Source organism: Amblyraja radiata, chromosome 6 (genome assembly GCF_010909765.2).
Source record: "Amblyraja radiata isolate CabotCenter1 chromosome 6, sAmbRad1.1.pri, whole genome shotgun sequence".
Lineage (NCBI taxonomy): Eukaryota > Metazoa > Chordata > Chondrichthyes > Rajiformes > Rajidae > Amblyraja > Amblyraja radiata.
In genome coordinates, this window is record NC_045961.1 from 97227292 (window position 1) to 97240640 (window position 13349).

Below are 13349 nucleotides of genomic sequence, written 5' to 3' on the forward strand. Positions count from 1 at the left end.
TTTTACATTTATGATCTCAGGATGTGCTATTGAAGTCAATGGTGACAATGAAAGCCGACTGGCCTCCTGCATGCATTTAACGCTAGTGATTACAGAGGAATTTCTTATCTCACCTTGTCTAAAATAATAAGGCTTTTGGAATACTTGCCCTCATTAGGAATAATATTTACATAAGTTGGGAGTACTGTGTACAGTTTTGGTCTCCTAATTTGAGGAAGGACATCCTTGTGACTGGGGCAGTGCAGCGTTGGTTCACGAGATTGATCCCTGGGATGGCGGGACTGTCATATGAGGAAAGATTGAAAAGACTAGGCTTGTATTCACTGGACAAGCTAGATGCAGGAAAAATGTTCCCAATGCTGGGTGAGTCCAGAACCAGGGGCCACAGTCTTAGAATAAAGGGGAGGTCATTTAAGACTGAGGTGAGAAAAAAACTTTTTCACCCAGAGAGTTGTGAATTTATGGAATTCCCTGCCACAGAGGGCAGTGGAGGCCAAATCACTGGATGGATTTAAGAGAGAGTTAGATAGAGCTCTAGGGGCTAGTGGAGTCAAGGGATATGGGGGGAAGACAGGCACGGGTTATTGATAGGGGATGATCAGCCATGATCACAATGAATGGCGGTGCTGGCTCGAAGGGCCAAATGGCCACCTCCTGCACCTATTTTCTATGTTTCTATGGGACATCACGATACAGCTGTAGTAGTCGTTGGGTGAGACCACACGTGCAGTTCTGGTTGTCCAGCTTTTGGAAGAATGTCATTAAGTTAGAAAGGGTGCAGAAGAGATTCACCAGAATGTTAAGTGGACTTGCGAGTTTGAGGGATAGTCTGGGAATATTTCTTCTTTGGAACGTAGAATGCTGAGGCGTGACCTTATTGCAGTCTACAAAATCACGAGGAGCTTGGACCAACTAAACACTCAGTCTTTCTCCCTGGGTTGAGGATTCTAAAAGTAGAGGGCACAGGCTGAAGGTGAGAGGGAAGAGATTTAAGAGAGATCTCGGGGGCAAACGTTTTCACTGAGTATGATATGTACCTGGAATGAGCTGCTAGAGGAAGCTATAAAAGCGGAAACAATTATGACTTTCAAAAGACATTTGGACAAAGGTATATGGATAGGAAGGGAATAGAGTCAAGTCAAGTCAAATAGAGGGATCTGGAGCAAATGGGACTTACCCAGAAAAGCAACATGGTCAACATGGACAAGTTGGGCCAAAGGGCCTGTTTTCATGCTGTATTAATCTCTGATTCTATAAATGTAGGATCATCTTTTTGGAAACAGATGATCAATATTGCAGAACATGACGAGATGCACCATAATGGAAGCTATCAGTGTGTGTGGCAGATTGAAGGGGTTAGTACTTCAGGAACTAACAGTGTGTTTTGCTCCAGGGACCATGGCAAGGCAGCTTCGTCCAGCCGTGGTGGAAAAAGGCCAGGGATCAATGTACTCCCTGTTGGCGGATCATTCTGTGGTCAAGCACTTTGACCGGGTGGACATTTCCAATGGTTTGGACTGGTCGTTGGATCACAAGGTCATGTATTACATAGACAGCCTATCTTATAAAGTGGATGCACTTGACTATGACCTGCAGTCAGGAAAGATCTGTGAGTATGCCGTGCATTCTTTACACGTGTTGCGATGAAGCATTCTGTGTTGAATCATTACTCTCCTGCCATTCATAAACTCAGGTGGTTCCTGGAGCTTCCATTGCCTGTGAAATGTCTTCACACTGACCACAGTAAGCTCACAATAATGGGGATATGATAATCACCAGAAATATTGTTTTGTGATGCTGAGAAATCAATATTGATCAATCTTTGGGTAATGACCCCCATAACCTTTTGGTTGAACTGATTTAAGGATAGAAACATAGAAAGCTAGGTGCAGTAGACCATTCAGCACTTCGAGCCAGTTCTGCCATTCAATATGATCATAGTACTCCATTCCTGCTTTTTTTCCCTTTTCCCTTGATTCCGTTAGCCCCAAGAGCTAAATCTAAAGCCCCTGTCGCACGATGCGAGTTCACCCAAGAGCTCTCCCGAGTTTAAAAAAAATCAAACTCGTGGTACTTCATTACGAGTATTTTTTTAGTCTTGGAAAGTTTTCACACTGTTGAAAAAACTTCACGAGTTTCCGCGTTTCCCGAGTACCTGCCGTTACCATTACGAGCCGCTACGAGACATCCACGAGCTCCGACGTACCCGCTACGTACAATCTACGTACTTACCACGAGTTTGATTTTTTTTTTTAACTCGGGAGAGCTCTTGGGTAAACTCGCATCGTGGGGCAGGGCCTTAACCCTCTCTTGAAAACACAGGCCCCTTGATCCACGGAGTCCACTCAATCACCCATTCACAGTAGTTCTATGTAATCCCACTTTTCTGTCCACTACTTATACATTAAAGGGCAATTTAAAGTGACCAATTAACCTATTAACCCACACATTTTTAGAAAGTGGGAGGAAACCAGAGCACCCGGAGAAAACCCACGCAGTCAAAGGGAGAACGCGAAAACTCCACACAGACAGCACCTGAGGTCGGGATCAAAATGGGCGGCACAGTGGCGCAGCAGTAGAGTTGCCACCTTACAGCACCAGAGGCCCAGGTTCGATCCTGACTACGGGTGCTATCTGTTCAGAGTTTGTACGTTCTCCCCGTGACCGCGTGGGTTTTCTCCGGGTGCTCCAGATTCCTCCCACACTCCAAAAGCTTACAGGTTTGTAGGTTCATTGGCTTTGGTAAAAATGGTAAATTGTCCCTGGTGTGTTGGATAGGGCTAGTGCACGGGGATTGCAGCTCGCTATGGACTCAGTGGGCCGAAGGGAATATTTCCGCGCTGTATCTCTGAAGTAAATTAAACAATGACAACTTCATTGTTCACGGATGATATGTTTCCGATTCCATTTCTTACCAATAAGCCCGTTTTAAATACTTGTTCAGCAAATCGCCGACTTGTGTACAAACTTGAACAAGAAGAGGTTATTCCGGATGGAATGTGCATTGATGCGGAGGGGAAACTTTGGGTTGCCTGCTACAATGGTGGTAGAGTCTTACGCATCGATCCTGAAACAGGTAAATATACTGTATTGCATTCATCCATAATCGCTGGCTTATGTTAAATCAAAAAAAAAAATTATTGACTTTTCAGGACATAACAAAGTGCAAAGTTGTCTATTTGTTACAGACAGAGTGTACGAAAAGAATAAATTAAAAACAACTTATGCTAACATATAACAAAACAACAACAATAAAATAAAAATGAGATACCAAAAATAATCCCTCCCCAGTCACTGCTATGAGCATATGCAAATATCAGTCTGTCACAGCAATAATCCACGATAAATGAATGGGTAGACTGTTAAGCTGTTAAACTGTGCTTGATGATCAAGCATTTACAAAGTCTGGAATGCATTTAAAAAAAGGTCCCCAGGCTTTCTGAAACCTTCCATTTGAGTGTTGAAGTGAGTACCTGATTTTCTCAAGCTTTAGGCAGGACATAATATCTGTCAGCCATTGAGTATGAGTGGGCGGGGTAGGTTCCGTCCACCTGAGCAGGATTGTTCGCCGAGCCAGAAGAGAATCAAATGATATAGTGCGGCATTTATCTGCAGTTAATCTAACCTCCTCACCAGTGACCCCATAAAGAGCGATTAGAGGCTTTGGTTCCAATTTGATGTTTAACACCTGGGATAATGTATGAAATGTTATGTTAGAATACAATTAAAACACAAAGCACTTGTGCCACTGAATAAACGCAAGAAAACCAAGCCCAAATGTCAAAGTAGTATCTAAACTGCTTATACACACTAATGCTAATGACATTAACTAACCCCATGTGCAATAATAAGCCATCTACATGTTAAGCACATAACAACTGATGGTGTAGAAGCAAGTATATCATTGGGGTTATCAAGTGGGCACCTCCCTTCACTGGTGTTTCATTGAGTTAGGCCCATGGCACCTCGGGAAGGCTCGACAGTCAGTTCTGCCGCCCCAGATCCACCCCACTCAATACCTGCCCTCACCACCTATGCTACCAGTATCTACTAAATAAAGGAAAGTTACGCAGGTTACACTTACAAAGAAATACACATACTGCATGTTATATGTTTGCTTTCTGCCCTCAACTGACACCATTTCTTCTCCACCAAATCCATCTACTGCCTTGCTCTGCTGCCTCTGGCATCTCCTTGACGGCCTGACGCAAACACTGTCCGCAAATTCGTAGCTCTCCAAACAGCGACATGGTCGATCGCACTATGAAACGTCTACAACCCATCCCTACTGGATGTAGATAAAAGTGCTGGAGAAACTCAGCGGGTGCAGCAGCATCTATGGAGCGGAGGAAATAGGCAACGTTACGGGCCGAAACCCTTCTTCAGACTGAAGTCTACCTTTGATTTTCCAGCATCTGCAGTTCCTTCTTAAACACATACTGGATGTACTCTTGCTCTCCATCCTAGCTGCTCAAATTCTGCTGCCAAATCCACACATCTAAGCTTTTTCCTTTCATAACCCTGATCCACTTTATCGGGATGTTTCACAGCTTGGTTTGGGGACTGCTCCATCCAAGACCGCAAGAAATTGTGGAGAATAGTGGACGCAGCCCAGACCATCGCACAAACCAATCTCCCTTCTATTGACTCCATTTATACCTGGCGCTGCCTCGGCAAGGCCAGCACCACAATCAAGGACAAGTTGCACCCTGGCCACTCCCCCTTCTATCCTTTTGCCTGATGGGGGAGGGGAGAAGTGAAAATGCACACGTCCAAATTCAGGGACTGTGTGAAAACGCACACCTCCAGATTCAGGGTCAGTTTCTTCCCAACTGTTATCAGGCAACTGAATCATCCTACCACAACCAGAGAGCAGTACTATCTACCTCTTTGGTGACCCTTGGACTATCCTTGATCAAATTTTTCTGGTTTAACTTGCACTAAACATTATTTCCTTATCATGTATGTATACACTGTAAATGGCTCGATTGTAATCATGCATTGTTTTTCTACTGACTGGATAGCACGCAACAAAAGCTTTTCACTGTACCTCGATACACGTGACAATAAACTAAACTGAACTGACAATGCAAAAACAGGAATGTAATACTGAGGCTCTACAAGGCGCTGGTCAGGTCGCATTTGGAATATTGTGAGCAACTCTGGGCCCCATATGTGCTGGCTCTGGAGAGGGTCCAGAGTTGTCTTACGAGAATGATCCCAGGAATGAGTGGGTTAACATATGATGAGTGTTTGACAGCACTGGGCCTGTATTGAATCCTTTATTTGTCATTCAGACCTTTCGGTCTGAACGAAATGTTGTTGCCTGCAGCCATACATGTAATAATAAACAACAAAACACACAATAAACACATATTAACATCCACCACAGTGAGTTCACCAAGCACCTCCTCGCTGTGATGGAGGCAAAAGTCTTAGGGTTGCTGTCTCTTCCCTCCTCTTCTCCCTCTGCGCTGAGACGATACCCCACCGGGCGATGGTAAGTCAGTCCCGCGGTTCAAGCTCTGTCGAAGCTGCCGCCCTCCAGTCCAGCGGACGCAGTTGTTGCCACGGGAGCTCCGGAAAACAGGCTTCAACCTGTGACCCGCAAGCTCCCGACGATGTCATCCACCGAGCCCCGGATTCAGGTCGCCGCCGCCAGAACGCCGCCTCAGCCACCAGAGCACCATCTCCGCCCCGCACCGGTATTCACTGGCGTTTAGACGGTTGAGGGGGGACTTCATTGAAACTTGTCGAATAATGAAAGGCCTGGATAGAGTGGATGTGTAGTGAATATTTCCACTGGCGGGAGAGTCCAGGATCAGAAGTCATAGCCTCAGAAGTAAAGGACTCTCCTTTAGGAAGGAGATGAGGAGGAATTTATTTTGTCAGAATGTGGGGAATCTGTGGAATTCATTGCCACAGAAGGCTGTGGAGGCCAAGTCAATGAATATTTTTTAGATAGAGATAGATAGATTCTTAGGTACACAAATGCTGGAGAAACTCAGCAGGTGCAGCAGCATCTATGGAGCGAAGGAAATAGGCAACATTGCCTATTTCCTTTGCTCCATAGATGCTGCTGCACCCGCTGAGTTTCTCCAGCATTTTTGTGTACCTTTGATTTTCAAGCATCTGCAGTTCCTTCTTAAACACATAGATAGATTCTTGATTAGTATGGGTGTCAGGGTTTATGGGGAGAAGGCAGGAGAATGGGGTTAGGTGGGAGAGAAAGATCAACTATAGTAGAGTTGATGGGCCAAATGGCTTCTGTTCCTAGCACTTATGAACATGAATCCTATCACAACTAGAGAGCAGTCCTGAACTATTATGTCCCTCATTGGAGATTTTTGGACTATCTTTGATTGGACTTTACTGGATTTATCTTGCACTAAATGTTATTCATGTAATTCTCTTTATCATGTATCTGTACACTGTGAATGGCTCGATTGTAATCATGGATTGTCATTCCGCTGACTGGTTAGCATGCACCAAAATCTTTTTTTACTGTACCACAGTACTGTAGTGACACTAAACTCAAACTCCAACTCATTTAGCTTGTCCTCTATCAGTTGTTGGCCAAAACTGGACAAAAACAATCAATTCTTGAAATTATTTATTCGATAAATAACTAAGTGTAAAACTTTGTAGAAACAAGAAACTGCAGATACTGGTTTACAAAGAACGATACAAATTGCTGGAGTAACTCAGCAGAGAGTGGTGAATCTCTGGAACTCTCTGCCACAGAAGGTAGTTGAGGCCAGTTCATTGGCTATATTTAAGAGGGAGTTAGATGTGGCCCTTGTGGCTAAAGGGATCAGGGGGTTTGGAGAGAAGGCAGGTACAGGATACTGAGTTGGATGATCAGCCATGATCATATTGAATGGCAGTGCAGGCTCGAAGGGCCGAATGGCCTACTACTGCACCTATTTCTATGTATGTATTATTTTCATGCGTACTGAGGTACAGTCAAAGAAGATTCTCTACATAATGAAAGTACACGATCCTATAGAGTGTCCAAAATCATGAGAGGAATAGATCAGGTAGACGCACAGCGTCTTGTGCCCAGAATAGGAGAATTGAGAAACAGAGAATATAGGTTTAAGGTGAGGGAGGAAAGACTTAATGGGAACCTGAGGAGTTACTTTTTTATACAAAGGATGGTGGGTGTATGGAATGAGTTGCCGGAGCAGGTAGTTGAGACAGGTCTTATCTCAAAGTTTAAGAAACATTTAGATAGGTACATGGATAAGGTAGGTTTAGAGGGATCTGGGCCAAAAGCAGGCAGGTGGGACTAGTTTAGATAGGGCATGTTGGTCGGCATAGGCATGTTGGGTTGAAGGGCCTGTTTGCATGTTGTCTGCCTCTATCTCCATGACATGATTACAATCAAGCCGTCCACAGTGCACATACAGAAAAGCGAAAGGCTTGGATAGAGTGGATGTGGAGAGGATGTTTCCACTAGAGGTCATAGCCTCAGAATTAAAGGGCGTTCTTTTAGGAAGGAGATGAGGAGAAAATTCTTAAGTCAGAGGGTGGTGAATCTGTGGAATTCTTTGCCAAAGTATCGCGCACCAACCATCAACCTGGACACACTGCAGCAGCTGTCGATCGGAACGCCTGTTGATGTTTAGTAGAGAGTAGAGTGTTTAATTTAATTTGTTCATGATATATGTTTTTTATTTCTAGTTATTTGTTGTTAGGTGTACTGCACACTGAATGGACACTGGTTGAGCAACGTTTTTTTGTTTCCTCTGGGTATGTGAGTACTCAGGAAAATGACAATAAAGATATACTGATACTGATACTGTGGAGGCCAAGTCAGTGGATATTTTTAAGGCAGAGATAGATAGATTCTTGATTAGTTCGGGTGTCAGAGTTTATGTGGACAAGGCAGGAGTATGGGGTTAGGTGGGAGAGATAGATCAGCCATGATTGAACGGGGGAGTAGACTTGATGGGCCGAATGGCCTCATTCTACTCCTATGTCCTTATGACAGATAAAGGATAAAAGGTGCAATATTTAGTGCCTGATAAAGTCCGATTGAAGATAGTTCAGTCTCCAATGAGGTAGATGGGATGCGATGCTGCCTGGCCCACTGAGTTAGCCCAGCACTTAGTGACTTATTTTTGAATGTTTAAAAATTTCATCGCTTTAAATTTAGTGAAATACTAGACCAAGTGCAGACCCGTTGGGTCTGTTCCCCCAACGTCCGGTTGTGGGGGGGAGGCGGCATGCAGCGTCACACACACTAACTATCCCCCCCCCCCCCCCCCCCCCGCACTCACGCTAATTACCCCCCTTGATATTATATTAATATTACTAATTTGCTCCTTTTACCCCATAACCACCCTATCTACTGACGCATAGCCCCCAACTCGCAGTCACATCTAGAGAGAGGGGGGAGGGGGGGGGTAGAGAGTGAGGGCAGAGACAGAGAGAGAGGGGCAAGTGGGATAGGGGGGGTGGAGAGGAGGAGAAAAGGGAGGGTGGGTGAGGGGGGAAAGGTGGGGGAGGAGGGGAGGAGAGAGAGAGAGGGTGAGTGAGGGGGAGAGAGAGGGGGTGCTGAGAGGGAGAGAGGTGGGGAGCAGGGAGGTGGAGGGTAGGGGGTGTGGAGGGGAGGGGTTTAGGGGAGGGAGGGGATGGAGGGGAGGGGGGGGAGGAGGGGGGGAGCAGGGAGGGGGAGGGAGGGCGGAGAGAAGGGGGTAGGGGTGTGTGGAGGGGAGGGGGGTTTAGGGGAGGGATGGTGGGGGAGGGGATGGAGGGGAGAAAAGGGAGAAAAAGAGGGGAGAGAGAGAGGGGGGAGGGGGGAGGGGGGATAGAGGAGAGGGAGGGGGGGGATGGGGGGAGGGGGGGAAGAGAGGAGAGGGAGGGGGGGGGAAGAGGAGAGGGGGAGAGAGGAGGGGGGGGGGGTGGAGAGAGAGGGTGCCTTTTTACTTCAACCCAAACAACCATTTGCAGGCAGTGCTTTTTTTCCCTCAAACTAACCATATTTTCATTTTCAAACCACATTATGGGTACTCACAGCTGTGGAGACATTTGTTCAGTGTTATTCAGAGCTCTGATTGAGGCACACCACTTGCAGAGACTGATTGAGGCACACCACTTGCAGAGACTGATTGAGGCACACCACTGCCTGGTTTTAAAGTCCCTCCCCCTCCCTCCAGCAGGGGCAGCAGAGAGAATGGGGAATTTTGTAAAAACATTAATACCTCTGTCATTTTTCATCGACGGGAAAAATCCTCGGCACACATGCGGCGGAGGGGGGCTCTGAGCGAGGTGGCCAAAAATAACGGCCGTAGGCGGCGGCGTTCTCTCGGAAATCGCAGCACAGAAGGCCAAAAGCGGTCAAGAACAGAGATTTAGTAATATAGAAGATATGAACAAATGAACTCTAAGCATTATTTTGAAAACCCAACAAAGGGCAACTTTACTAAAGAAACACTTTATATTTTACACGAGAACAAGTAGAACAAATCACAGATCATCTCTCTCTCAGGTAAAAGGATCCAGACAGTCAAAATGCCTGTGGACAAGACAACCTCGTGCTGCTTTGGAGGGAAGGATTACTCTGATCTCTATGTGACTTCTGCTGCGGAGGGGATGGACGAGGCTTGGCATCAGAGACAACCAGATGGAGGCAGAATTTTCAAGGTAGGAGGGTAGGATAGTCCGAACCGGAATATCTCCACGCTCTCTCAGTGGCAGGTTACAACCAAGTCACTCTGATATTAATTCTGCAGAAGCCTCATTGAGGATCTACTGGGTAGAATTCCCTGAATAATGTGGGAGACACCCTCCAGACTAATGGTTATTTTGACTCTCCAAAGTCAAATTATTTAATCTTTTTTTTAAAGGAATGAATTCTCCTCGAGACATGAACAGCAGACTTCCTTGCCTGTAGTCCTCCCTAATAACACGTTATCTCTTCCCCACCTCAATGTTATATCTGCCAACCCACAATTGGACTGGTACATGGATAGGAAAGGTTTAGAGAGTTATGGATCAAACGTGAGCTGGTGGGACTGGCCTAGATGGGGCATCTCGGTCATCACGTGCAAGTTGGGCTGAAGGGCCTGTTTCTGCGTTGTATGACTCTTAGACTCTATAACTGCTTGGTGAACAAATGAATGACTTGTCCATTTGGCCCAATCCATCTGGAGAAGTCATTCGTGCCAACCCAACGTTTAACGAGTTCCTCTCCATGACGGCCTGGTTTTACATATATAAATCCCACCATTTTGGAAGTACCAGAATAATTCCCGGCCACTCAAAGACTGAGGAAACCGTTTTCACACCTGGCTTGTCTGTTCCCAGCTTTAGTTGGCTGTCGAAAAATCAAAACTGTTTCTGATCATTTTCAACAACTCCCTGAACAGAGAGGCTTGCCAGACCATTCCAGAGGACCATTGAGGGACAACCATATTGATGGGTATGGTGCCCTAGATAGGCCAAACTGGCTGAGGGCATCAGTGAACCAGATGCGTTTTCTGACCATCTCACATTAGGCCATCACCAATATTGATACTGGATTTATTTTTTCCCCCCCAGATTTAACTTACTTTTATCACTGCTCCAGTTGCCACAGTGGGATTCAAAGGCCTACCAAATTTTGATATAAACATTCAAAATTATTAAAAATTAATTAATTTAAAATATTTAATCCTATTAAAGATGGTGACTATCTTGAATGAGCTGCCAAAAGAGGTGGTGGTGGTGGTGATGCAATTACAATGCTTCAAGGATGCCTGGGCAGATTCTTGGATAGGAAAGGCACAGAAGGAAATGATCCTAATGCAAGTAAATGCAAGCATAGTTAATATCCTGGCCATAAAACTATTGCTGTGTTCAGCGCTGCTCAATGAAAGTAAAGTGTAGGAAGGAACTGCAGATGCTGGTTAAAACAGAAGATAGACGCAAAAAGCTGGAGTAACTCAGCGGGCCAGGCAGCATCTCTGGAGAGAAGGAATGGGTGACGTTTCGGGTCTAGATCCTTCTTCATTCCAACTGCTCAGCAGTTGATGTTTTACTTGCATGTGTCGGCCTGGAGCAGCAGCAGTGGTGGGAAGGTCATTGCCTAAGGGACATAAATGACAGTCATGTAATGGAGGGCAGTGATGACCAACAACTGCATCGCTCAAAAGTTAGACCCAGTTTTGATTGAAAGAAACATCTTAAACTTTGAGATAAAACCTGCCTCAACTGCCTGCTCCGGCAGCTCATTCCATACACCCACCATCCTTTGTATAAAAAAGTTACCCCTCAGGTGGGCTGACGAAATAGGCTTGTCAGCCCACCGACTCCATGCAGACCATCTATATTCTGCTGCTTTGCATCCACTCCCTACACGCTTGCGGCCATTCACAGAGGCCAATTAACCTACAAACACGCACGTCTTTGGAATATGGGAGCACCCGGCGTGGTCACAGGAAGAACGTGCAATCTCCACACTGCCAACACCCGTGGCCGGGATCGAACCCGTGTCTCTGGTACTGTGAGCAGGAACTCTACCAGCTGTGTCACTGTCATGGAGCTGGAGAAGAATCTAAACTGAGTCTGTGTCCTTTTCTTTTCCAGGTTACTGGGCTTGGAGTGAAGGGTATTCCATCAAATTCATATGCAGGATAAGACACCATATCACCCATTACAACCCTGCTGGAGATGGTTAAGATGTCCACTTCATACGCTATGTTAGAAATAATATCAGTAAGCTCTATGAAAATTGGAAAATGGTGTTTTACACAATGGATGGGCGGATATATTGTTAGATTTTTGAACTGCCGTATTTTTCATTTTACTCAGATTGCAATCAATGTTTAATACTAATTTTAATTGTTCTTAAATGTTGATGATAGTCGGATCAATATGTTACTGTCAAGCAATAAAATGATTTCTTCAATTCTATGCAGTTTCATTTTTTTTAAACAGCTGAGTATGTGGCTGGTATGTTGGAATTTAGTTTGGAATGGGAATCTCTCCGAGAGCTTGCAGCCCTCAAGATAGAGGATGGTAAACAGGTGTTATATTGTGGAGTAAGTAAGTTTATTGGCCAAGTATTCACATACGAGGAATTTGTCTTGGCGCTCCGCCCACAAGTAATAACATGACATACAGTGACAGTTACGAATGACTCAGAAAACACTAAACATTAATAATAATAGAAACATAGAAAATAGGTGCAGTAGTAGGCCATTCGGCCCTTCGAGCCATTCAATATGATCATGGCTGATCATCCAACTCAGTATCCTGTACCTGCCTTCTCTCCATACCCCCTGATCCCTTTAGCCACAAGGGCCACATCTAACTCCCTCTTAAATATAGCCAATGAACTGGCCTCAACTACCTTCTGTGGCAGAGAGTTCCAGAGATTCACCACTCTCTGCTGAGTTACTCCAGCAATTTGTATCGTTCTTTGTAAACCAGTATCTGCAGCTTCTTGTTTCTACAAAGTTTTACACTTAGTTATTTATCGAATAAATAATTTCAAGAATTGATTGTTTTTGTCCAGTTTTGGCCAACAACTGATAGAGGACAAGCTAAATGAGTTTGAGTTTGAGTTTAGTGTCACTACAGTACTGTGGTACAGTAAAAAAAGATTTTGGTGCATGCTAACCAGTCAGCGGAATGACAATCCATGATTACAATCGAGCCATTCACAGTGTACAGATACATGATAAAGAGAATTACATGAATAACATTTAGTGCAAGATAAATCCAGTAAAGTCCAATCAAAGTTGGCCAAAAATCTCCAATGAGGGACATAATAGTTCAGGACTGCTCTCTAGTTGTGATAGGATTCATGTTCATAAGTGCTAGGAACAGAAGCCATTTGGCCCATCAACTCTACTATAGTTGATCTTTCTCTCCCACCTAACTCCGTTCTCCTGCCTTCTCCCCATAAACCCTGACAGTATGGCTGTAGGCAACGACATTTCGTTCAGACCGAAAGGTCTGAATGACAAATAAAGGATTCAATACAGGCCCAGTGCTGTCAAACACTCATCATATGTTAACCCACTCATTCCTGGGATCATTCTCGTAAGACAACTCTGGACCCTCTCCAGAGCCAGCACATATGGGGCCCAGAGTTGCTCACAATATTCCAAATGCGACCTGACCAGCGCTGGCCTTGTAGAGCCTCAGCATTACATTCCTGTTTTTGCATTGTCAGTTCAGTTTAGTTTATTGTCACGTGTATCGAGGTACAGTGAAAAGCTTTTGTTGCGTGCTATCCAGTCAGTAGAAAAACAATGCATGATTACAATCGAGCCATTTACAGTGTATACATACATGATAAGGAAATAATGTTTAGTGCAAGTTAAACCAGAAAAATTTGATCAAGGATAGTCCAA

General features: G+C 44.9%; 1 protein-coding gene across 3 annotated transcripts in view; it reads left to right on the top strand.

Moving 5' to 3' along the window:
- LOC116974619 (regucalcin-like) overlaps positions 1 to 11901 on the top strand; it is a 28835-nt gene extending 16934 nt beyond the window's left edge. For all 3 annotated transcript variants that reach the window (XM_033023285.1, XM_033023287.1, XM_033023286.1), the window contains exons 4-7: positions 1394 to 1609; positions 2945 to 3076; positions 9497 to 9651; positions 11575 to 11901. In XM_033023285.1, the coding sequence (XP_032879176.1) occupies positions 1394 to 1609; positions 2945 to 3076; positions 9497 to 9651; positions 11575 to 11625 (554 nt within the window). In that variant the 3' untranslated portion in view covers positions 11626 to 11901. The remainder of the gene's footprint in view (positions 1 to 1393; positions 1610 to 2944; positions 3077 to 9496; positions 9652 to 11574) is intronic.
- The last annotated feature ends 1448 nt before the right edge of the window (positions 11902 to 13349 follow it).